The sequence below is a fragment of the Grus americana genome, chromosome 16 (assembly GCF_028858705.1).
Source record: "Grus americana isolate bGruAme1 chromosome 16, bGruAme1.mat, whole genome shotgun sequence".
NCBI classification, from domain to species: domain Eukaryota; kingdom Metazoa; phylum Chordata; class Aves; order Gruiformes; family Gruidae; genus Grus; species Grus americana.
Window position 1 is genome coordinate 5,238,793 of NC_072867.1, and position 24,518 is coordinate 5,263,310.

The window sequence follows — 24,518 nt, forward strand, 5'->3', positions numbered from 1 at the left end:
TAGGTGGGTGCAGCTGACTGCTGCTATAGTAAAGTATTTGGACAAATGCACCTGTTTTTAGTTCATATGAACATGCTTTGTTTTTGTGAAGCCACTTATGCTACTTGTTCAGGGAATAATGACTATTAAAATGCTAAATATTGTCAAGGTTAGCTCTTTGGTAAGCTTTGACACCTATAGATTACACAGCCTCTAACACTGGGTTGCAATGGTAGGATGGCTCAGTGTTACTCTACGTAGAAGGAAGCGTTCATTTCACCATGCCAGTCAAGATAGTTATTTGTTTTATTTGGTTATTGTTCAACAACAAAGTTCAATACTTTCCAGGTGGAGCGTTGAACTGTCCCTCTGGTTCCCTCCCTTGTCAATAATAAAAAGGTAATGAAGAAAAATCCTGTACTTTTAGAGACCTAAAACCTCATTTATGCTAACAAGCTTCAATTGCAATTTAATGTTACAATATTTCTTCATGGGAGCAAGGAGGACTAAGCTGAGGCCCCTCCAGTGTCTGAAGATGGCTGTCCACAACCACCATTAAAACAAAAAGCTAGCGTTGAAAAACGCACAGTTTACAATAAAAAAGTAGAAACCAATTCAATTCCCTTTTGTTACGAATATAAAGTTTCTTGTAAATATGTACAGTCGTTTGAGCTATTTCTATAGCAGGAAGCATTTCACGAACAAGACACAAGATATACACTTTCAGGACTCAACAAGCCCATTTCTGAGGTCTTGAAGATCTTCCATGAGATGCAAAGATTTAAAGTCTGATCTCAGTGACCTTTCAAAATATTCAGACCAGGTGACAAAAACTTTCAGCAAGTTTCCTGCCAAAGCATCTGATCCAAAAATAACCCAACAGACAAGAGAACGGAATACAATATTCATGGAACTCGCTGAAGGACACTGACAAGGCATTTGAATTGTTATGGGTTTCTAGAACAGGTTAGCACAGGCTTGCAAGGGACTAGCAGAAGTTTAAGAGTGTGGCCAAGGGAAGATTGGATGCAGTTTTGCTCTTTCCAGTTGTAAAGAACATGGTTGTTCACTTAGAATGTTGCTATTGCAGATCGAATGGTCGAAACCTGCTTTGAAAATCATTTGCTCTCTGTTTCATGTTCACAGCAAAAGAGAATAGAAAGCAATAAATGGCTCGAGGTTAAATACGCAGAAGCAAAGGCGAAGATATGTTCAGTAACCGCTAAAGCTGTTCATTGTGAGTATCCTCTTGTGCCGTGACATTTGGTTCTTATTGCATGACAAGTTACAGGTCACAGGGGGAGCCAGCCCTAGGCTGCTCTTCTCTCTGGGGAACCTCAGAATGTCAGGACTAGATGTCATTTCTGAGGGGAGAACACAAGTGTGACTGTAATTCTTGTCATAGAATAAGGCTCGTTAACTCTTTGTTGCCAAATTTCCAGAGTAATTAACGGTTATTTTGCAGCGTAATCTAAAGGTTTCAGTTAATTTACAAGTGAGGTACAATACACTACTCAGCAAAGCAACCTAAAAGGAGAGAGCAGCCAGTGATGGTGCAGCAGCATGCAGTGAACTGTCATGCAGAAGACCTGGATAAAGTCTTACACCCCAGTAGCTTATAGGTAATGCACTTTGTCTCAGGGCCGGGCATGTGGGAGCGTTTAAAGCAGGGTTCTTCCCTCCCCATCAGAGCTGCTCTAGAGCAATTTTAGTGAGAACAAAATAACTTTCAGAAGTGGCAGGTGAACAGACTAATCAGAAGTAATTTTTCTTGTGTTCTGTAGAGAAGATCCAATCACACCTTCTACTGAAAGACTCACCCACCTTGGCCCTTCTGTTTCCAGGCCATCAGGCATTCCCAGCATGTCTCAGAACTAGGATCAGTTATCTGGTAAGGGGTGCTAACCACATTAAAGACCTGGGGTGGGACTCTAGTCCCTTTTAATTTCCTTGATGAACTACTAGGGACTAAAGTGAATACAAAAAGTTCATGAACTGCTTGAAAGATTAACAGTAGTACAAAGTGCAAAAACAGGAGTGCAGGAAAGTGCAGAGAAATTAACTGAGATGCCAACGATCTTCAAAAGCGTCATGTCTCCCAGTGCGGAGCTAGCTTTGGCCCGGGAATGCTGTTTTGGTAACTGGGCAGCAGACATATGGAGTGCATATACTCAGTATATTTCCTTTTTTTTCCTGCAGGTCAAGATGAGTAACTTTGTCTAGCTGAGACTTACACTGAAGACTGGTCCCAGACCTGGCAGGGAAATAAAATGACAGTTACAAGTTGCACATATTTTTCTCACATATGCATAGATGCCAGCAGCAGTACATCACCTCACTACTTGTGCTACCGCTGAGCGGGTGCTCTGTGCCCGCTTGCTTCCAGGTGGCATAATTCTTAAACCACTGACTATCAAGCATTGCTCTGAACACAATGTCTGTTTCTCCAGACATTGTCCCCCTTCAGGTCCCAATAACTTGATTTCTTTTGGTAAATGCACCTTTGCTCTCAGATCTGGAAGACTTCACCCTGTTCCAGAGTCAAGCTGCTTTTCCAGTTACAGAACTAGCCCAAGGGAAGATGTTCACAGGGCCAGTGAGTTACACCACTCTCTGCTCTGGTTTAATAGACACTGAGGTGGGGTGAGATTTGATTTGCCCTTGTACATTACAGTACCATCACCCTTCTGCAGGCCGCGCCTTCTCCCGAGAACAGACCTGTTGTCCAGTCTCCTGACTTACCTTATTGACTTGAGCAAGAGGAGTTCTGGCACCACTCACAGGCATTCGTCCTCGGCTGCTCTCTTCGAACAGTCTTCCAGGGGACCTTTCTCTGCGGGTGCTCAGAAGCCGGCCTGGAGATTTCTCCCGCTCCAGTGGTCGCCCAGGTGACTTGTCCCTCCGCAGCTCTGTCCTTCCCTCGCGGTACCGGTGTGGTGTGCTTGGTTCTCGAGGGTGGCTTGGACCTTCTGGTGGTCCTGGACTTGATGCTACCCGCTTGGTTATGTGCTCGTTGTATGTGGGCGGACCTCTCTTGTTAGGGCTACTGTCATTCAAAAATAATGGACGCGAACAGCTGAGCGACAAAAACCTCACGTTACATTTTCTTTTAGCAAAAAAATGTAACTTTCCCCAAACACCCAGCAGTGTTTAGGTGAAAAAGCATCAGACCTCCTGAAGCCAAGATGAAAAGTGCAAAGATATTGTGATAGCTGAGTATTCATTACACTAGCAATGCTAGTAAAGTGCCTTAATGAATTGCTAGTGTAAATCATATCTATGTTCAGGCCACAAAACTACTTAAGCAGTATACTTTTCTGTATAAGAGTACACTAAAATTTGATATATGCCAGGTTCGGATGAACTATCAGCCTCAGTTTCCAGTGCACAGCAGCACTATCAGCCCCAGATATTCATTCACTTGTCTGAAGTATCGCTGTTCTGCGGAACAGAACAGGCTCATATCACGCTTTCCCAGTGCTGCCTCCCTGAGGCACACTTGTTATTTAAGAAGAGGGAGCTCTTGCATTACAGATTGTTACAGTCAGACGATGTTTAGTGTCATATCAATAGCATCTAAGCTCACCAAGCTTTGAAGTTACAGTTGTAACACAAAAGTAAACTAGCTGAGGATCAGGGACCATTTGTGGAGATTACCCACATATTTCCACAGTGTTAATGTTTCTTTGCCTTCTGGATTTTAAAACATCAGCGACTCTACGCCTCGTTCTATTCCAGCACTACAATAATTGGCTAACACCAGCCTCTATCTCTAAGAATGGAACAAGGGCATCCAACATTTGGGGGGAAAAAGCCCAAAGTTTGCTTATGAGGTGCACAAGGACCATAATACACAGACTTCATCATACCTGCGTGTGGCAGATGATCCTCTGTGGTGCTGCTCGTTGTTGGTCTCCTTCACTAGATTGCCCTTACAGCAAATCACCCTTAATTTGTCTTGGTAGGAGGAGGCCAAGTAGATAGCTCCAGATGAAATTGCAGGCCCTAGATACCGCGGATTTGGTATCTCCAAGTGGGCTCGTGCAGGAGTTCTGGATAAAATTGCAGGAAGAAGTCTTTACAATGACAACACTGTACCTGTTCCGAGGAAGTACACATATTCTTGCAGCACATGAAGAGAGAACAACTTACCCTAGAGATGCTCGTGCCTGAATCTCGATCACTTCAAGGGAATTGAAGTGGGTCACAAACAGATAGGGCTCCCGGTAGGCTGAAGGAGCATCACAGAGGGAGGAAAAAAACACAAAATAAAATTCTCTATTAAAAACTTCTAAAAGCATCAGTGGGCAGAACAGAGCCTCACACCCCCTTGGGAAAATAAGGGAATATATTTTCTGTAGTAAGACATAGATGCTATTACTAAATAGGAACAGTCAAGTTAAAGAATTGTTGCTTTGAAACTATCTGTAGCTCAAGAATTTTACTAACCAAAGTATCATGAAAAAGGCATTAAACCCAGACTATTAAGTGAACAAAATCCCGCTAGGTAGCGCGAAAGGCCTGAGGGAACCACACTGACATTATATATTCTTGACTATTTCAGAAACTTCCAAGCATCGTTAAAAAGTCCACTAACCAGTTCAGTCACTGTCATACTAGGAATGTTAAGGAAATAAAACTTTGGTTTAGTTTTCCTCAAATTGGTTATACTTCAGAAGGCTTGCCATTTGGACTTATAATGATCTTTTAAATAATGGCAAAAATCTCCATAGTTTCTGGGAGAATGGGGAGAGGGAAGAGGAAACGGACGCACTGAGTGAAGAATACCTGTCCCACAAAGATGCTTCCCGCCTTCAAGAATTTCCATAATCCAAGTGAATGTCCCTCAACACCTACCAAAAGCTAAGGGCAAGCGATTCCATTTCAGGTCATCTGTCCTACTGCGTCTTCCATAGGAATCCACAAAGACACCAAACTCTGCCAAGAAAAGTCATGTCATGAGCGTGTGCCTGAGTTTTATTCATTTCTTTGTGAAGGGACAAAGGCAACCGACCCTGGGTTTTTTAACAGGACAGGGTGCTTATGATCTTGCAAATCCTAGAGCACCATGAATCACTCTAATTGGCACTGAATTGGCTAGATGTAGGAGTACTTTCAGTACCAAAAAGTACTGCAATTCTAGTCTCTCTATACCAATTAAGGTTATTATTTAATCTACAACGTCCTACCGTAACTCACCCCAAATTACTGCTGGTGAGCTTTTGAAGACTTTCTGTGCATTACCATGACACTACAGAATCACAGAATCATGGAGTGGTTTGGGTTGGAAGGGACCTTAAAGCCCATCTAGTTCCAACCCCTGCCATGGGTGGGGACACCCTCCACTAGACCAGGTTGCCAAAAGCCCCATCCAACCTCGCCTTGAGCACTTCCAGAAAGGGGACATCTACAACCTCTCTGGGCAACCTCTATCCTAGAGGGCCAACGAAAGCAGCTATATGAAAAAAATAACATCCTCTTTTATTTCATCACAAGAAGATTAAAAAGTCTCATCTGTCTGTATGAAAGCTAGACAAGAATGCCAACGTTTGAAAACCCCTGAACAGTCTCAGGACAATCAAGCACCTGTTTGCACTTAACACTGAGTCCAGTCCCTTCCTTTTAGGCACAGAAACCCACGCGTGGCAACCGATCCACAGGCACAGAGAATTTTTAAGCCGGAAGCGAACTGACCAAAAGCCCCTCACAGCAAGCGCTATTTTCAGTGCTGATGCCCTGTGCATCTGATTGTTTAAACTACCAGCCACAACTCTTCCAGGGCTTTTAGATTCAGTCTCCAACAAATATTTGTTACCAGGTACTAGAAAGTCAAGTCCCTTCAATGTTCCATCACAACAGTACTTGGGTACTTTCTGGCAGGTCACATACCAGAGAGCAGGTGCAGTGCAACAACCGCACAGCCACCCAACACTTACCATGGAAACACAGCAGATACTCCTCCCTCTGCCCCGTTGGGTTCACTTGGATGATACTGACTGGAAAACTGTTGGTGGAAGCAGCAAACACAGCTGAGGCCAAAGTGTGGTCATTTTTATCCAGAAATTCTGCAAAGAGAATGGAGAAAACCAGCTTGATCAGCACCAGCTTTTTTTCCTAAGCTGCTGTAGAAAAGCCCCACCAAAAGAATCTGTGGGGCCAGTTGGTGCATTCCTCAGGAAACGCCTCCTACCCTCCAGTGTATACTGCTTCATCTCAATTTCATAGAACTTGTTGGTTCCAATGATGATGCTGTAAGTGGTCAAATGGATGCAGCTGCAAGGCTCAGAGGTTTCGATCTCCTGGAAAAGAGGAAAGTATGGACTGGTATGAGTTCCCTGTAACAGTTTACAGATTTTACTTATTCTGGAAGATTATATATTGCCACATTTATCTTTATAAAAGGGAGAGCTGGCAACCTCAAAGTCACTAAAGCCTCTCAAAAGCATATGGAAATGTACTCTTGCTAGAAGAAAAAGCTTTGTTGTGTTGGAAGTGAGACTTGCATATCAACTCAACTCCAGGTGCTAACCCTAATAAGAACCTCTTCCTTTTGGAATAATACACTATTCTGGAAGATCTTCTCCTGCTTTGTAGCTCAGTTTCCTGGAGCAGCAAGGAGTGGCTCCCTACTTACAGTAAGTCACAGCCATGCTGAGTGCTCCGAACAGTCGTTCGAACAATCTCTGGAGATGACATAAGACCAGGACTGATGACCAGGTTGAATGACACACTTGTCACTAGGAAGTCTTATCAGTCAAAACTGCCCCAGCTCCAGAGTAGCTGTGCTAGAACAATCAGTTCCTAGCCTGGAAGTCACCAGGAATCAGACCAGTTGCCTCAAAGGCAGACAGAAGATCCTAAGACAACTGCAGCAGGATTGACCCCAGTCAAGTCCCAAACTCCTTATAACACATGGAGCAAAACTCTTGTCAGTAGGCATGTCCATCCATCACTGTGATTCTCCCAATGGAGAGAATCAGCTCGCTAAAGCGTTGCTGCTGTTAACACTTACAAAATTAGCTTGATGGCTCCTTAAGCAACAGGAAGACAAAACATACAGAATCTTCCTTCTTTGTGCAACGTAACACAGATACGTTGTCCACCAAGATTTGCGTTGTGATTGAACAACTAGGACAGCTCTGCAGAGTAGCCTGACACAACACAGAGATCCCCAGATCTTCTGAGGATGAGATTCCTTGCATAATTCCTAGTTTATCTGGAAATTTAGTTGGCAGAAAAGCATATTCTGGGCTTGCTGCCATCTTGTTAGGATCTAAATTCAGCTGTCTGGATTAGTGAAGGTAAGGAAACCTGCCTTCTGAAACATGCCTTTGCATGTTTTGCATGTAAGCCCTTTCAAGGCACTTGGCACCGTGGGGGTGAATGGCAGCATGAGCAGAGGATGGTGACTGTACATCTTTGTGTTTCCTGTCTGCTGCTGCTCTGTTGGTAAGCGAGAATTGCTATCAGCTACAATGCTTGTAGATGTTACAGGTTTCCTGGCATCCACATTGTTTGTGCCAAGATCTTCTCCATCAAACACGTCTTTACTTTCAAGGAGGCCAGCATCTGAATTACTGTGCTGACTCTGCTTCCTTACAGCAGCACAAGTGTGGCACTCAGTGGGGATAAAAGCCTCAGTCACGCTGTAAATTGAATCAGTGCCTTCAAAACAACCTGCAGAAGCTGGCAGGGATATGTAGTTTGACCTGAACGTCCCTTAACCTGTGAATTGGAAAGGACATGAGTTTCTGGGTACCAGTCCATTTTAAGGCAGGCAGTGTGTCAACTCTCTGTTCTGAGGAGAGATCCCTAATATTATGGGTTTTTTTCTGGATGTCTATGAGCATATAAAATTTATTCATGACAATTCATTGGAGTTGTCTTCAAAAGGAATAGTGGGTTAGATGCTTGGAGTATGATCTGCCTGTATTGGCTGGCTGAAGAACTGCCAGAGTTCTGCTTTTCATACCCATGCACGGCAGAAAGAAGCAACGCACGTACCGGTACCATACAGTGCCGGTGCTGCAGGTAGACAGGGTTACCTACAGAGGTGTGTCACACCCATGTGAGATCCACATCTTAGTGCCTTGTTTGCTGGCCAAGAGAAAGTACACCTATATCGGGGTAAGTACAGGAAACAGCTGCCTATCCTGTGATGGAGTAATACCAAAGACCCTTTGATTTTCACTGGTACAGTAAACAAATTCAGATACCCATTGCTTCCTTAACTGCAAAGAAGAGAGAAGCCTTTTGTTATGGATTTCTCCACAGATGACAGAGGTGAGGGAACACTGCTGGATAATTAAAAAGAAAGCCTTCTTTGGGTAAATAAGTGCAGGTATGAGTCCGGTATCTCAAAAATAAAATTTAAAAAAAAAAAAAAAAATCTGTATCTGTTCTGTATCTCTCCAAATATGCCACCTCTTATTAAAGGAAATTGCTGCCTACTCCAACTTTAGTCAGAGCATGGTGCAATTTGTTGTCATTTTAGCTGGCAAACAAATGTTCTTATGCATGCGAAAAGGTTTAAGGCATTTGCTCCAAAGCAAAGTCTTAGTGCAACATGTGAATCACCTTAGCTACTGAAGGGAATCGCTAACCTTACCTTTCTGATACAGAACTTGCTCAAGCTCTCGTTGTATCGCAGAACCACCACTTTATTGGGCATGGCTGCACAGATACAAAGACCATTCTCGACCTGTAAGGAAGATTACAAGCACAGTTCAGGACGGTAATACGGAGCACGTTCTAACGCTGAGCGTGTCAAACTGATCTGAGTACTTCTTGCCACAAAAAGAACTTTACAGAGATACGCAAGTATGTTTTTAATCGAGTAGTTATTGTGAATTAGTGAAATAATGAAAAGCCTCTTCAAATCTCAAAAGAGAACACGAATTTGAACTGCTTCTATGATTTCTTTCATACTTGAAAAAAGTTAATAAAAACTTTGAAGGTTTTCCACAGAAAAATGTTTCATTAAAAGGGATAAGAAATTTAAATAGGTTAGGTCTAAATTTTAACCCCCAAAACTATTATCTTAAACATCACTTTGAAATGAATGATGTTCAGTTTGTTATCAAAGTAGTCTGTGGAAGTAATTGTTAATGAGAATTTTTGCTGTGGCTAAATGTTCTATAATAAAACTGGGAATTAATATAAACATCAAGTGTTATCAAGTGATGCAAACACCTAAGTAAATTTGCTGGCTTGGAAACTGTTACATGACATTCAAGAACAAACAGTGGATGGAATTCACTAATTGTACATCTCGAAATTGAAGTCAACTGTGAGGAGGCAGTGATACTACACTGTGCTGTATTTCTTACTGTGTAGCAGTTTAGGCTATACCATCATGTCATCCTGACTGAATTTATTCATGTTAGTAGTCAATCCTCCATGCTGTCTCCAGCTCAGCCTCTGTACTCTTCTTATTCGAAGAAAAAGATTTAAAACAAGAATATAGACCTTGGATTTGTTGCCAGTGAAATAAAGATGCTGATTTCATTAATATTAAACTCAGTGCAGTCTAAAGGATGGTCTGGGGGCAGGAGGGAGCTGTATCTTACCTTGCCAGCAGCAAAAAGGTGACATCCTTTGACAGCCTCAAAGACATTTGGTGAGATATCGGGCTGGGCTGGGAGGTGAGACTGGGCTAGAGATTGCTTCACTTTCTTTACGTCAACAAGACACAGAGCCCTTTCTTCTCCTGGAAACAAAAACGGTTACATTTTGTCAAGGGAAAACTCCCTATTCTCTCCAAAAGTCTGTTCGGTTGCCTAAGCAGCAGCTTGTCATCACAGGCTGTTACTGTGGTAACAGTCACAAGGTACCATGTAGAATTCATTCCATATTATTCTTTTTAAAAGTGAAAGAGAAAACTTACAAAAACCCCAACCACATTCTCTCCGTGGGTTATTAGTGTTGCTAAGATCTAGCAGATCATGGTAACAGTGGCCTCATTAGGACACTATTCAAAATTAGCCAGGAAGTTTTATTTTACCCTGCAGAACTTCTTAAAGTACAAGGTGCTTTAGCCTCTCTGTGACAGCAGAGCTGGCAATGGATTTCCCAGAAGTGCCCTAATAAATTGCATTATAGGCCAAGCCCAATCCCTCTCAGAAGGCTAGCAATACAGTAACGTAGCCTTCTCCTAATTTCGTGTGAGATTTTCCAGTTGTTTTTTTCTCTACTACCCTGAAACAAATAAAGCATGGACAGCTTAAGTCTTTACCTGGGGATAAATGCAGAACAAACAGAACAAGAGAGAGAATTTGTTTTTCATTCCCCACAAATGTCATACAGACACTTGATAATTTGGGCTTTCAGACGGAGATACGCCCTAATGTTCAGCATGCCTACATCAGTGTAGGAAGGATTATCTCTGGAAAACCACAGATGGAGAGATTATAGCTGGTGTTCCTTTCATAAGGGAATCTTAAGCCATGAAAGAACTCCCCATTTGGTTACATGGATTAGTGTTGTAGAGCAAGAGAGTTTAAGAGTTGCTGGACCTAGGCCACAGTGATCACATCGTGGTCCTCAGATGGTTAACTACCTTAAACAGAAAGGTGATTAAGCAGCGAGATGCCCACTGATCAGCTCAACACTTTTTAAATTGAACTTAAAATGATGACCAGCCCCTAAGCTGGAAATGTTTTGTCTCTGGTTCCTCCTTCCTTCAGCTTTGGAAACTGAGTCATTTACAAGAACACCTCAGACAATACTGTGTTAACCACAGTAACTGATTCCTGACAATATACTCATTAAAAAAAGAAGAAAAAAATCCTGTAACGAATCTAAATGAAAGCCTGGCCCTCGGCACCGTAGTACTCCCAGCAGTGCAAAGCATTGCCATACATTGCAGGACAAATGGTAACATATAGCTCCCTACCTGCTATCATGAGTAGCTTCTCCAGATCCTTGATGAGGTGAATTTGGAAGACAGCACCCATTCCTGGGATGTGTGTTAAGGAATTCTTCAGGACATTCAGGGCATAGAGACCTTCTTCTGCACCCACCAGCACTACCTACAGTGACAACAGGAAAAAAATAAAAAGAGCATGAGGAGAACAAGGAATGCTCCATGAACAAACTTGGACAATACTGTTTACCCCTGAAGAGAAAGAACAAGCCAACAAACAAGTATATAAGTACACATATTGCTCTTAAGATACCACCGTTTCCATGAATGAAATATCCAATACTCAGAAAGCCCAGTGGAACATTATCATTACCTGGTCACTGAAGGGCATTGTGCAATTTATATCCAAACGGTCTTCACCCTCTAGCTTCAGCAGGGAGTTCCCAAGCAATTTCTGCAATGACAAAAAGAAATATTTTTTTGTTGAGTTAATCTTTCTCTCTTTCTCTATTAGTATTTTAACAATGTAAGGTCATTATTTCAGACAGGCAAAAAGCTTGGCACAGATTTATCTCAGAAAGCTAAAAATTGCAGGAATACTGCCCAGAAAAGAATTAGTAAACTTTTATCTACCTGAAACACAGTCAGGCAAAGTGATCCGAATTAGCCTAAACTCAGACAGAACCTATTGTTCCCCCTATTCTTTCCCTTTCCCCCAGTCTCCTGCAATGGAGCAGTCACATTTTCCTAGGGGAAGGATTAAAGACAAGTCCAAATGTTGGTGGGAGCATGTATTTTCCTCAGAGACAAAAGGAATGCTAGCACAAGAAAAGAGGTGATTTCCTGCTCGTCAGATATTCCCTGCCTCCAGAGCTAACACTCTAATATGCAATGCCATAGAATCAAATCTCCCTTTATCAGAAAATAGAGAGTTATCAGTGCAACAATGATGAAAAAGGCTGTCCAAAACAACTCCAGTTAACCTCTTATTCTTATCAGGAATAAAACTTAAACTAACGCACACACACACCCCCCTCCCCCCCATTAAACAAAAACCCCTGACTCTGTAAGAATGGGAGAGGAGGGAGCTTTTTCTTGTTTCTTTCCTTCTTTCAAGGTTTGCTAATTCCACGTAGTACATTATGAGACTGGATTTTAACCATGTTCTAACTGCTCGTTCTTCCTCTTCTGCTTGCTGGAATTACAGACATATAATTTTGGGATCTTACTACACTCCCCAAGTCTAAAGAAGGGCACTGTAATATAAAGCATCACTCGCACAATGAACTCATTTCCTGGTACTCATATTGTACATCATAAGGCAGAAGTTAATAACTTACCTTCAGTTAAACCTCAGTATGGCAAATACCGAAAAATTATTTTTCAAAACTCTGCTCCCTCCCAGAATATTTTATTATTAAATGAAACTTTTATACTCACAGCATCAGCCTCAGCTTTTTCTCTGGAAACTCTCCCACCTGCCACTATTGATTCCAGTGCTGTGACCCAGCGCTGTTTGTCAGGGAAGCTGGGTGCTAACAGGTAGAGTGTTCTACCAGGCCAGCAAGTGGTGTGTGGATGAGACTCCAATTTTAGGATATATGGCACATCTGAGATGTTATATAGATAGAATAAGACTTAGATTAGTTTTTGGAATATTGTCAGTGGACTTAAAATCAACACCTTTCAGCCTCATTGGAGAGAAGTTGTATTTCTCATGATGTGTTACCATGGCAATTTATACATAGGTTTCTCCTTTACAGGTCCTGCACAGGCTAGCTACTTAAGCTCAGTATTAGCTGGATGTATGCAATCCATACATACAATGCTGTCTCTACTAAATAAAAATAATTTCTTTTTTTATTCAAAAGAAAAAGAAATACCATTGTGAAAAAAGTACAAAAACAGCCACTTGACTAAAGTTTTCCCTGTACTGTTCAAGAAAAATCTGTAAAAATTGGTTATGGAAACCTTTGTTTTTAACAATTTGTATCCTTTAATGTCAAAGTCAAGACATACATAATCTTTTCATCCGTTCTATTCAATACATACAAATCAAAACATCAACATTTTTTCATAATAAGAGACTGTATACATCCCACAGTATTTCTAAATTAATGACTTTCTGGTTAGAGCACAATGGTGGCACGAATTATGACACTTCACACTTGATAGCATTGAAAGAAGAAATTTAAATAAACCGAGTGCTTTTAAGTATGTCACAAAACTCTTAAAATTTACTTCCAGTTGGGTCGATGATTATATTATTCACAGTTGAACTACCATGACAGAAGCAACTGCCCATGTGTAACTAAATCTAGATGACTGACCTATTCACCTAATTCAAATAGAGGTAACCTCAAAATTACACAGTTACAGAATGAAAGTTAAAGGGAGCAAATTCTGTTCAGCCAAACAGAATGCCAACTGGTGGCGAGCCAGATGAAATCCATTTGACCTCATCTACGTAAGATTCTCACCTGTCTTTGCTGTATTGGTAAGTTCAGTTGCTCCTACAGCTCCATGTACAGTTACATCACCATCAGGAAGGCAGAGCTCAAATTCCTCCAGAGGCCTCTGTCCAGCTGCACGGAGAACGGGGAGACAGGTTAAGAAACAAGAAACAAGTCAGTAGCAAGAAAATAATTGTGGTAGCAAAATGAAGTGGATACAGACTGGATGTTTCACAGCTGGGTTATTCTGACATAACAGCCCATAAAACTGCTAAGTGTCTAGAAAAACAACAATGTTGCCTTAATACAGAAGATTTAGCTAAATTAAGTATGGCCACAGCAAACAGTAACAATCTAAGCTTCTCAACTCGCCAAACAATATCTGAAGATTAAAATAAACGTTCTTCCTAGAAATGCTAAGTTACCTTCTCTTGCTTCTGCATCGTAAATGAGCACTTTCGTTCCTTCCAGGACAATATACTTCCTGTCCCAGCCCTGTTGCCCACGTTTATTATTCCTGAAAATAAATAAGCACAAAACCAGGTTGTATTTTCTGCTTGGATTCTCAGTAAAACAAGCATGCAACTCCTAGAAAGACACATTTCAGTGGTAATAAGTCATTGTAATGTGCATGCACTGATTATCACATTGTAGGAGCCAGGATAATAGAAGGAACTGTTCCAAATGTTTCAGCACCTGATACAGCACTAAGATTCATGTTTATACCTTGGCACTTTCATCCAGCCTTCAAGACGTAGACCGCTGCTTGGCTCCTTCAGCTGCAGACCGGGAGAATTCATTTTATCCCGGCAGAATGCTTCAGAGAAGTGCGTGGCATATTCTGCTGGCAGTCCACAAGTAGCTGGCAAGCAAGTTGAGCATTTTGGGTGACACATCACCTGGCATTCTGACAAAAGGACGGAGAAAAACTTCTGTTAAATGACAAAAAAAAATCATGACACAGCTGCCTCAACTTCTAACACACAAACCCCAGCTTTTCCAAGAATCTCTTTCTACTCTAAACCATCAGGTGTTTTCTAGTAGAATGTTTGCACCAACTAGTTTCAAAGTCTTCATACTTGGTCCTTTCTTTAGCTTTCACTGAAAATCTGTTCTAGACAGCTGATGCTTTTTCATTCTACCGTCCAGTTACGCTCTGTTTATGCACATGCTCTGCTCTTACCAAGACATTTAGATGCTTGCCGTCCAAAGTGCACAGTATCCAGACACACCGCACATTTTGTTGCTCTCATATTTAGCCCCACATTAAAACGATGTGGGATATTATGATGCATTCGCTCTTTCAGGCGTCGGCTGTACTCTAGAAGGGACAAAATTTATTATGAGGATGAAAACTGTGATAGGGACAAAAATTAGAGTAGGTTTTTGCATTTGAAGGCCCAGGTAATAAAAAATGACTGCGTATCTGTATCAAAGCCCTGCTGAGCACAGACATCATTTTCCTTTGCAATCTGCAAATCTTAACTACATTACCACCTCAATAAATTACCTTATACAGATGCACAGAATATGCCACTTGAGAACAGACCGTAGAATTGAAATGGCTAATGTTTGGTGTAGCAAGATTATGTCAATCAGACCATCTAGAATTCAAGTCTCCACTCAGCTCCATTTCTTACAACGTGCTAAACTCATCTCTCAACTTTGAGTATAGCTAACAAACCCTTCAACACCTATACTGTTGTCATGAATACACAGCAGGCCTTCATGCAGCCTTCATGCTAAACATCAGTGCCAGCATATCTTAAAGCGTACCTAAAATTCACTTAGTGGATCCATACTGAACACAGTCCATCCTTCAAGGCATGGTCTTTTACTGATGAACATGATTCTCTTCCCTGCCTGTGACCTGGTCCATGGCTGGACCAGTTTGTGGATTCTGGCTTTCTCCAGCTAAAGGCTGAAGGTTTTAACTCCAAGTCTCTGGGCTCAACACTCGCTCTGGAATACTGGTTAACTAAGAACAATGAGCAGAGCCCTCAACCCTTTAATTTTTTCTGATGATCCTCTGCCCTCCATTCTCAAATGGAAAGGTATCCCCTTTTTCTAGTTAATAGGATATCAATGTCATCTTTGACTTGATATCTTTCTTTTATGCCTAACCAAAGTCTTTTCCCTTTACCAAAAGGTCTTGATAGAAACCTTCTACTCAGCAGAACAAATCTGCAGTTTAGATAAGTAAAAATGTTAACTGCTAAGCAATACATACTTTTGATCAATGCAGAAAGCAGTACAGAAAACATAATCCTTTGAAAAAATCATGCTCTTAAAACAATCCATGCTAATAATTACTTTATTGCTGAAGTTTTCAGAAATAAATTATATAAGCCATTAGAGAATTTTAAACCGAAAACAAAAACAAAAGCAAAACTTATCATTTATTATTCCTATCCCGAAAAAAAATCTGGTTTTGAAATTTAAACAAGAGAGATAGCATTGAAATAGTTGACAGAAAAATAGTAACAGAAAAGTTCAACAAAGAACCTACCCTCTGGTGTGGAAGATTCCTTCCTGCGACTGGAGGGTGGAGCTAGCAAACTGATCGGAGTAGGCTGATGCTCTGGTGAGCGGACTATGGCAGACATGATGATCTGCTGCCTGGCTGTGGCTGGAGTAGATGGATGAGGGTGGTCTGATATTTTCCGATGAGCAGCTATAGATGAGATAAATGCCACTCATTAACATAACCAATACGTAACATTGCTTCATAGCAGTGGTTCTGTGTAACCATTCAGTGGTTACAACCTGCAGAAAAACAGTGTAGCCTTACTGCATCTTCACAGCAGTAGATAAGAATTAAACAATAGTATGTTACTGCTATAGAGGCACACAATTAAAGGCACGTTTTCAGACCAAAACCGTGTGTCTCCTTCCAGATTCACCTTTTCTGTTAACCCCTACCTTCTTCACGAGCAGATCTGAGTTCAATGCGTGTTTTCTGTAGAGCCTCCTCCAGCTCAGCAGAGCGAGCCTTCTCCTTCTCCAGTGCCACTTTCAGCTCATTGTATTGCAGGGGAACCTGTGTGGGTAAAGAAGGGTCCTCTTTCCGCCGACTAAACAGGCCCTAGCAACAGAAACACACAGACAACTCCTAACTCCTAGTAAGAGATGGCTTAAACTAGGCAAAGTGAAACTAGCTAGTGGCAGTCCGGCCAGAGGGCCTAATGGTAATTCTAATATGTGTAAGGATGGATTTTTAGTTCATATTGGCACTGGAGAGAAAATGTTGAGATATGGATTAATTTAAAGAGGGACATACATTACCTGTTAGTACTCACACCTTGAGTTTCCAAAAGCATCTAAACAGAGGATCTCAAAATATGTGGTTAAAATTAAATTACTTAATTAAAAATGACAGAACGGCTTATGACAAAGATGCGACACAAGTCACATCGTCTGACTATCAATCCTGTGCTGCAACTACAACACAACCACTCTAGATACACAATATGTTCATACACACATACATACTTACCATTAAAAAAAAGCATGGTTAAAATTCTGTATTCCTACAGCCTCACTGACATGTAGCTATTGGATTGCAACCTAAGTATTGTAGGCATAACAAAATACTGAAAAGCCACAAAGAACACATTGTGCCTAGTATAGTTTGCGTTCAGTGACTCAGAATGCTCTTAAATGAGGACACATTTGTGTTACACAAAGAAAGATTATGAATATACAGCACAGAACTAATCACAAAACCATCATTTAATTCCATGCCTCTCAAAACATTTTTACCCACCTTTTTCTTTTTTGCTGGCTGGTCCATCTTTGCCTGCAGGAAATCAATGAGTTTGGTTTGCTGAGAAATAGTGCCTTCCATTTTCACTTTTTCATGGGAATAGAGAACCTGTGAACCACACACACATATAAGAAATTTCAGGTTAATAGAAGAAACAGATAACTCAATAGCAGAACAGAGCTAAAAAAATATAGTACAAGTGTCACACAGAAAAAGTAGATCACGGGGAGTAGAGAGCCCTGCCCAGTGTTTCCTCACCCTCACCTGAATGTTTTCCAGCTGATATTCCAGGTCACTTCTTTCAGTCTTCAGAAGATCTGCTCGATCGAGAGCCTCTTGCAGACCTTGAGTTAGGCGGAAGATGTGATTCTTCTGCAGATCCATTTGCTGCTGCAGCTTTGCCTGCTGTTAACAGGAAAACAAGGGCCAGTGTTTTGGTTTGGTTGTTTGCTTGTTTTTAAATAAAAGCTATTAAATGTTATCACTCCTTGTAAAATAAGCATCATTGCGGAACTTAAAAGTAAACAGACAATTCTTTAAAAGATGGAAAAATCACAATATTCTAGAAGTTTTCCTTCCTTTCCTTCCCTCCTTCCTTTCCTTTCAGAACACATTATGACTAAAGAAGCATTTCTGTGTAGTGTATTTATGTTAATTTGTAGCAACACTATTTCTTTCAACTGCATATTCAAGTTATTTGCTTTCTTAAGCATTTAAAATCTTGCAGTTGTTAATAAGACTGCACAAACATGAAGAATTTCTCAATGCTATTTTCTCAAGCTCTCTATACAATCACCAGAAGCCATCTCAGTACTTTGTAATAAAAAAAAAAAAAAACTTTCCTATAAACCAGGATAAACTCCTTCCTCTATAATCATATGAGATAAGAAAAATTATGTCCAATTGTTTACATCTTTGTCTCCAACTAACAACAGAAATAGGCACATGGTAAACTGCTCCTAATTCTTTCAAGTTTTATAATTTCTTGATGAGAAAGTCCTCGAGTATTAAAACCATTAACGCTCATATGTTATGAAGCAAGAGCCAGAAATCTCTCGCTGTGATGCATACTGAGGTTTCTCAACTCGGGGATAACTTGTCAGTACCCCAAGTACCCCAAAAGGCTCTAATTGTCCTGTCTAACTGCCTGTAACCACCCTTCCCCTGAAATCCTCCTCTGCAGCCTCTTCCTGCCCTGCCCAGGTCTGGCTGCCTGCATTCAATGTCTCGCTGATATGGTGCGAGTGTGTAACCTTGGATCAGACTTCTGTGACCCAAGCTAAATTATGGAAAAAGCTGTGAGAAGGCTCACCTGTGGCCTCCACCCACGCACCCCCAACACACTGGCTCCAGAGCTGGTTTTGAGCTATGGTCCTTGCACTTGGTCTGGTCAGAGCTTTGTTGTAAGAACGCTATGCCTGGGCACGGACCTTGCCTTGCAGACCTGACCTAGGATGTGCCTCATCACTGCAGGCTTCTGCAATGATCACCAGGCCACTGGCTGAGCCTGGTTACCTTCACCAAACCTGCTCTGCTCTTCTTGTTCGGGTACTGTGGAACTGTGCCTATGGGCTGCAAGGTCCCTGTCCTTGCCTGGCTTGCTGTCACCCTTGGCTCCCAGCACACCTTCCCTTGAGGAGCAGTTCACGTCTACTTCTCCCGGACATTGCTGCACAGTTTGTAAAGTTTTAAGTAAAAACAAAACCTCCAACGTTATTCATCTCCCCAGTTATGCAGAAGAAGGATGGATGTGTAACATTGCTAATCACACAACTTCCCCCCACTCAAGAGGTGGAACCTTCTTCTGAAGTTATAACATGAATTTCCAAGGTTACCTCCTCCAGAAGCCTCTGCTTGAGCTCCCTTTCAGTCTCAAGTTTCTGTTGTAAACTGCGTGCATTCATCTCCAACATAGCATGCTTCTTCTCCAGGTCATTGAGCTAGGCAGGTAGGACAAATGCTCAGAATAACATTGAACACTAATAAATATAGTGTTCCACAATCTCAAAATCCAACTTCACCAAGCACACACTAAAGAAAAATGATACAATTATGCTTTACTTACTCTAAGGGTGAAAACCAAACAAACAACATTTTGGTATGCCATTACTGAAATGCAGGTATCAAGTTAGCGAAGGACTTCACTATACACTCCAGGCACTGTAGGCTGCTTTCTGCTTTAGTTTTTCTCAAAATAAAGTTCAAGATCTTTGGCTTGAAGATAGAATTCTATTCTATGACCTCCAGTCTTTTTAATTTGCTCTAACATCTTGGAAAAGTTGTTCAAGACCACATTTCTACAAGTAATATCTCTAGAAAAGTATCTGATCTAATTATGAAAGTTCAGGGTTGAAAATTACTTACCTTATCAGAAAGGCTCTCAGCTTTGAGTTTTTGTTCCTTTAGTGCTTGCTGGAGGGCTAGAATCTCTGCCTTGTGTTCTTTGACAGCTAGTTCTACCACCTGGCGAGATTCAGTAATACGCTGATCTGCTCTCACTCTGTATTAAAATGGAAAATAATGTTACCTAACTCCTTTCTGAGCTTGACCTCTTCCTAGCATGCAGTGGCATCAATAACTCTTTCAGGGGTTTGCCTCAAATTCAAGATGTTACTTTATAAAGCCAGACTGTTTGTTGCAACACTTTTATATTATATAACCCTGTTCCTGCCCCTGCTAGAACTAGAGCCTGAAAATTTCAAGACCCCACAGGAACAGTCAGGAGCAAAGACTATTTTTCTACATAATAAAGTAGAAGATAATAAATCAAGACATTTTATAAGTTACAATGATAAATACCACTCCCCATGCATTGCTCACTTGCAAAGAAACAAAAGGAACAATATCACTGGTGAACGACTATTAACTAATAAACCATTTTTAGAACTACCTCATGAGAATTTATATTTAGTTCCAACTCCCATATCCTATTCTAAATATAATTTTTGTACTAGCTTCTATAACGAATTTTCATAAAAGTTAATAAAAGGAGGAGGAGGGGGGAGAGACCTGCTCTGTTTCTCAGTATCCAGCATCCTCTGCAACTCTCTAACTCGACATTCAAACTGGGACTTCTCATCCCCTAGAACACTTCTCCATGCTTCCCACTGACGCTCTTTCTCCAAGAGTTCATCATTCAGGGCCTCCAAGTCCATTACTTGCTCTTCCAGCATTGTACATGTTGTCTTCAAGGCCTCCATAGTCTAAAAATAAATCCTCCTATCAATTCTCACATCCCACATCCAGCGTGCACTTTAAGCTTCAGTCTTACCATTTAAATTACAGTACATGCAAATTGGCAGCAAACATAAGCTGGTAAATCACAACCCATTTATTTCAAGGCTTCCATACATTCACTTGTGATTGCCGTTAATGTCAGTTCTATCTCGTTATGAAAAGTTTGAAATTTTCAGGGTCATAAAATTAAAATGAATAATTCTAAGTTACAATATCTTCAGAGTGCAAAATTTCTAAATAAAATTGCATAAAAATACAATGGGAAATATAAAAAATTTCCATTCACTCAACTGCTCTGGGAAAGAAGGCTTAAATGAGAAATGGTTTAAGCCATTGCCCCTGGAAGCATATTCATTCCTTATAGGTTTCCAGATTTAAAAGAATTTTTTGCCTTTCAGACAGCTAGCTATCACGAAGAGATTGTGATCCAGATTTATAAAGCCTTACTTGTTTTTGACTGGTAAGTTGCATTTCTCTCTCAGTGATCTCCCGACGGAGATGGTCAACTTCACTTCGCAACTGGACTACCTCATCATTGGCCCCTGAGGCCTCATCAAGTTGTTTGGACAGGAAGAAATTCTGATTGTTCAGTTCTGCATTGTCTTCACTGAGCTGGTTTAGCTGCTCTTCCAAATCTGTAATCACCTAGAAAGAAAAATAAATTAAATTACATGTCAGTGAGTACAGTTTTTGAAAAAGTGTTCTCCTCTCATAGAACCATTTGTTGCCAAGCAAGGAGATAAGCTGGCTTTTAAATTTTTTTCAAATTTTAACAAAAGTAATATTGTAATGGTAGATTTTATGCACAGGAGTGTACTTCAATTAGGAATATAGTTATATTTCGTACAGAAAATGGCTGTTGGTTTTTTTTGTTTGTTTGTTTAGAGTATAAATATGCTGCAATGCAATTTATTATTTGAGAAAGAGCTGTCACATCTAAAGCACTGGATTGGGAGTCAGGAGTTCTGGTTGTATTCTCAGATCTGCTGCTGACTTACACTGTGCCTCTGCCAAAGCACTTTACCTTTTTTTGCCTCAGTCTCCCCTTAAGTGAAATGAGGCTGATACCTCTCACAGAGGCTTCTGAAGCATGATATTGAAGAAAACTGACCAAGAGGTGCAATGGAGGCAGTACAATCTGATGAATCTGTCTAGCAATCGTTTATATTAATATACGTAACACTGTATGTAACCAGGAAAAGCAGAAAAATTTTAAGAAATGTATTCTATCAAAGTAACAGCATTACGGATGGCAGCACAGGATATTTGAAGAAAGAAAAAAGTGTGGCAGCACAACGTACTAACAGAAAATCAGTGAAAAGCAAAAACTCAACAAGGACAATAGCCTTGCCTTTAAGGAAATGGAAGTGTCCATTTGTTTGATCAGAATAGCATTATACTATATGCTTTAAACCATATTCCCCTTCAATTTAAAGTAAAAAATATGAACAACAGTGGGGCGTTTTCACAGTCCCATTTGATTTTTATGAATGAAAGGCCATGAACTCTGGATGGATGGATGAATACCTGTACCTCCTCCTAACTCAAAAACAAAGTCATCACAACAGAAGAGAAAGGAACCTCAGTATAATCCTGAAGTCAGCTTAATAAAAAGAATTTCAGAAACTGGAAAGCTCTATAAAATTCCTATTCAACTCTTACAAATATGTTCCAGAGGCATTTTTGCCTAGATGTCAAAGTGAATAACGTAATTTGTTAAATGGGAAAAATTAAAATCCCAGAGCACAGTTGGCCACACATTCAAATTTAAACATTCCAATATCCTATACAAGCCAAGGACTTAAATATCTAAAGCAGTAGAGCGCAGAGCATACAGCTCTTCTCAGCTATCTGGAAAGATGACAACCATTTCTTATTGAAGAATCTGTAACACATATATTGGCAGCCTTTTACCATGCCTCTCCTAGATCTAAATTAACAGTATTTGATTTTTAAACTGTCAGCAGAAAAAGTCCAACTGACATTACTCCCTGCTGGATGAAGGGGAGTTCCTGCTACCCATATGTTTCGGGTCAAATCAAAATGATTCATACTCTAATACACAAGAGTGCACTCTTACTGCCCTATTCAAAATACATTTTATTCTGTATTGTATGTGTCAAGTTTTCAAAGAACGCAGACTGTATCATAAGGATGTGTCAGTATCTATATTGCTGTAGGGATTAGAACTTATAAATGTATTACATAAACAAAAAAGAACAAAAGAACATTTGTTTTTACAGTTTTACCTGCCGTCCTTACAGGTAACATCTGAGATTTCTACTAACTGCCAGATAAGATAAATTTCTCTTTTTCTTCTACTTATTTTTATGTTTAACCACGCCGCATATCTAGGCAGTCTTAAGATATCTTTTATACATCCATGTTTTTTTCCACATATATTTTATATATTAATACAAGTACTTTCTATAAAAATTATTAAATGTTTTGAAATACAAGAAAGCAGAGATGGGGAAACACAAAATGGATACGGTGACATGCAGAGTTAATATGTCAAACTACTTAATTCATTTTTTAAAACTGGCTGTATTTCAAGTTGATTTTATCCCTTAAGGGCTGGAAGTTAAGCTCCAACTCACCTTTATTCTATGTTCTGAGATTTTGACTTCTTTCCCTGAATATAACTAAAATTAAACCAGAGCATTTCAATTTCACTGTTACATTTCATCTAATAGGATACTTCTGGAAAACTTAAGACAAATAACAAAGCAGTTAAGAAAGAAGGGTTCTAGAAGAAGGAACGTGATCTCCTCTCTTGAATATTTTCCTAAGAGTATATTTATTGACAATTCCAAAATGGCTTGGCTTAAATTCCAAATATATTGTAACTTATATAATGTAATCTATATAAATTGATAGATTTTTATTTTCTTAAAGAGAGAACATTTGTTCTTCTCAGTACAATTTTCCTTTTTTCATGGGGAAATTTGTTGATAGCTTTGAAAAATTGGATTTATCTGCAGCTATGCATAACCCAACAGGGTTACAGAGTTTATAGATACTATAAAGCCTAAATAGTAATGGGTAATACTGACACAGGTGTGATATACCTGTCCTGGGAACCAAGAAGAAAGCAAGCACAGATCAAAAAACCACTTTTGATAGGAAATGTTGCCTTAGGCATACATACATACAATCTACAGAATCCTGTACCTGAAAAGAGTTAATAACTTTAGGTATTTTTATTTTAAGGAAATTCCCAGGCAAAAAAACCCAAATAAACCAACCAACCCTGAACTATTCTGGAATTTAATTTGTAAGTACATTAAAGGAAAGTCTGTAAAAAAAACCCAAACCTATTATATCCTTTAGAAACTGATAATATAATTACAAAAATCTTCACATTTAAAGTTTATAAAACAACCAAACACTTGAAAGCTTGGAAAAGCCATTCTAGACAATCTATGCAGCCTTATCTGTGCCACTGTATCATCACTCACAGAGCAACTGAAATTTTCTCTTCAATCTATGCACATCTTCATCACAACTAACCCACAAAAGAGAGATACAATCTAGCTACACCACCCTAATCCTGGCAGATTGTTCACTACATGCCACATCTAAGCACACAATTTATCTTTATACTGACACAGAAGACTGTATCTCATTTTTAAATGCTACAGAGCAACCCAAGCATAACAGCTCTTTGGCAAAAATGACCGTATTCAGCACAATTCCCTCCCCATTGCATAGTTTCAGAAAAGCGAAGTGTTTCTCTATTGTGAGATTGTGCAGATTCACAGGGATTATACCTGGCCCTACAAACTTCTCCAGGCATGGATCACAAATTAAGTATCATAGCAACAAGTAGTTCAGGGCCACAATGATTAGGTTTGTGTATCAGACACAATGTACAAAATTTAATCCATATGCTCCACGTATCAAAACCACAGGCAAAAATAACGAGGGAAAGGAAAAAAGGGAACCATTTTAGAATACCACCAACTGCAGTCTGCAAACTTCTCCATGACCTTATTCCTTCATCAAGACGTCTCACACCAACAAACGTGCAGGAAAATGCTAGGACACAGCATGGTTAACTGTTTCAGAATTCTATCAACAGCATGTTATTTGGAGTTTAATGCAATTTTTCATAAAAACTTAATTCAGACCTCCCAGGCTAATGCACAGTTTTACTCTATCCATTTCCACTCCTCCCCATCCCCACTAATCTTTACAAGAAAGCTAGCTGTCAGAA

The 24,518-nt window shown here is 40.1% G+C and overlaps 1 protein-coding gene across 9 annotated transcripts in view; it reads right to left on the bottom strand.

Annotated features, from left to right (window-relative positions):
• Positions 1 to 267: 267 nt before the first annotated feature.
• Positions 268 to 24,518, bottom strand: part of CIT (citron rho-interacting serine/threonine kinase) — a 73,486-nt gene continuing 49,235 nt past the window's right edge. For 4 of the 9 annotated variants that reach the window (XM_054844658.1, XM_054844657.1, XM_054844665.1 and 1 more), the window contains 24 exons: positions 20,747 to 20,944; positions 20,072 to 20,265; positions 19,427 to 19,562; positions 18,898 to 19,002; positions 17,327 to 17,467; positions 17,063 to 17,170; positions 16,219 to 16,381; positions 15,806 to 15,970; positions 14,480 to 14,617; positions 14,023 to 14,203; positions 13,722 to 13,813; positions 13,324 to 13,428; positions 12,284 to 12,453; positions 11,217 to 11,297; positions 10,874 to 11,009; positions 9,549 to 9,688; positions 8,588 to 8,680; positions 6,170 to 6,278; positions 5,916 to 6,044; positions 4,837 to 4,917; positions 4,132 to 4,210; positions 3,849 to 4,031; positions 2,722 to 3,055; positions 268 to 2,233 (listed from right to left, as the gene is read on the bottom strand). In XM_054844658.1, the coding sequence (XP_054700633.1) occupies positions 2,210 to 2,233; positions 2,722 to 3,055; positions 3,849 to 4,031; positions 4,132 to 4,210; positions 4,837 to 4,917; positions 5,916 to 6,044; positions 6,170 to 6,278; positions 8,588 to 8,680; positions 9,549 to 9,688; positions 10,874 to 11,009; positions 11,217 to 11,297; positions 12,284 to 12,453; positions 13,324 to 13,428; positions 13,722 to 13,813; positions 14,023 to 14,203; positions 14,480 to 14,617; positions 15,806 to 15,970; positions 16,219 to 16,381; positions 17,063 to 17,170; positions 17,327 to 17,467; positions 18,898 to 19,002; positions 19,427 to 19,562; positions 20,072 to 20,265; positions 20,747 to 20,944 (3,285 nt within the window). In that variant the 3' untranslated portion in view covers positions 268 to 2,209. The remainder of the gene's footprint in view (positions 2,234 to 2,721; positions 3,056 to 3,848; positions 4,032 to 4,131; positions 4,211 to 4,836; positions 4,918 to 5,915; positions 6,045 to 6,169; positions 6,279 to 8,587; positions 8,681 to 9,548; positions 9,689 to 10,873; positions 11,010 to 11,216; positions 11,298 to 12,283; positions 12,454 to 13,323; positions 13,429 to 13,721; positions 13,814 to 14,022; positions 14,204 to 14,479; positions 14,618 to 15,805; positions 15,971 to 16,218; positions 16,382 to 17,062; positions 17,171 to 17,326; positions 17,468 to 18,897; positions 19,003 to 19,426; positions 19,563 to 20,071; positions 20,266 to 20,746; positions 20,945 to 24,518) is intronic. The other 5 variants (XM_054844663.1, XM_054844662.1, XM_054844660.1 and 2 more) reach the window with 3 other exon arrangements.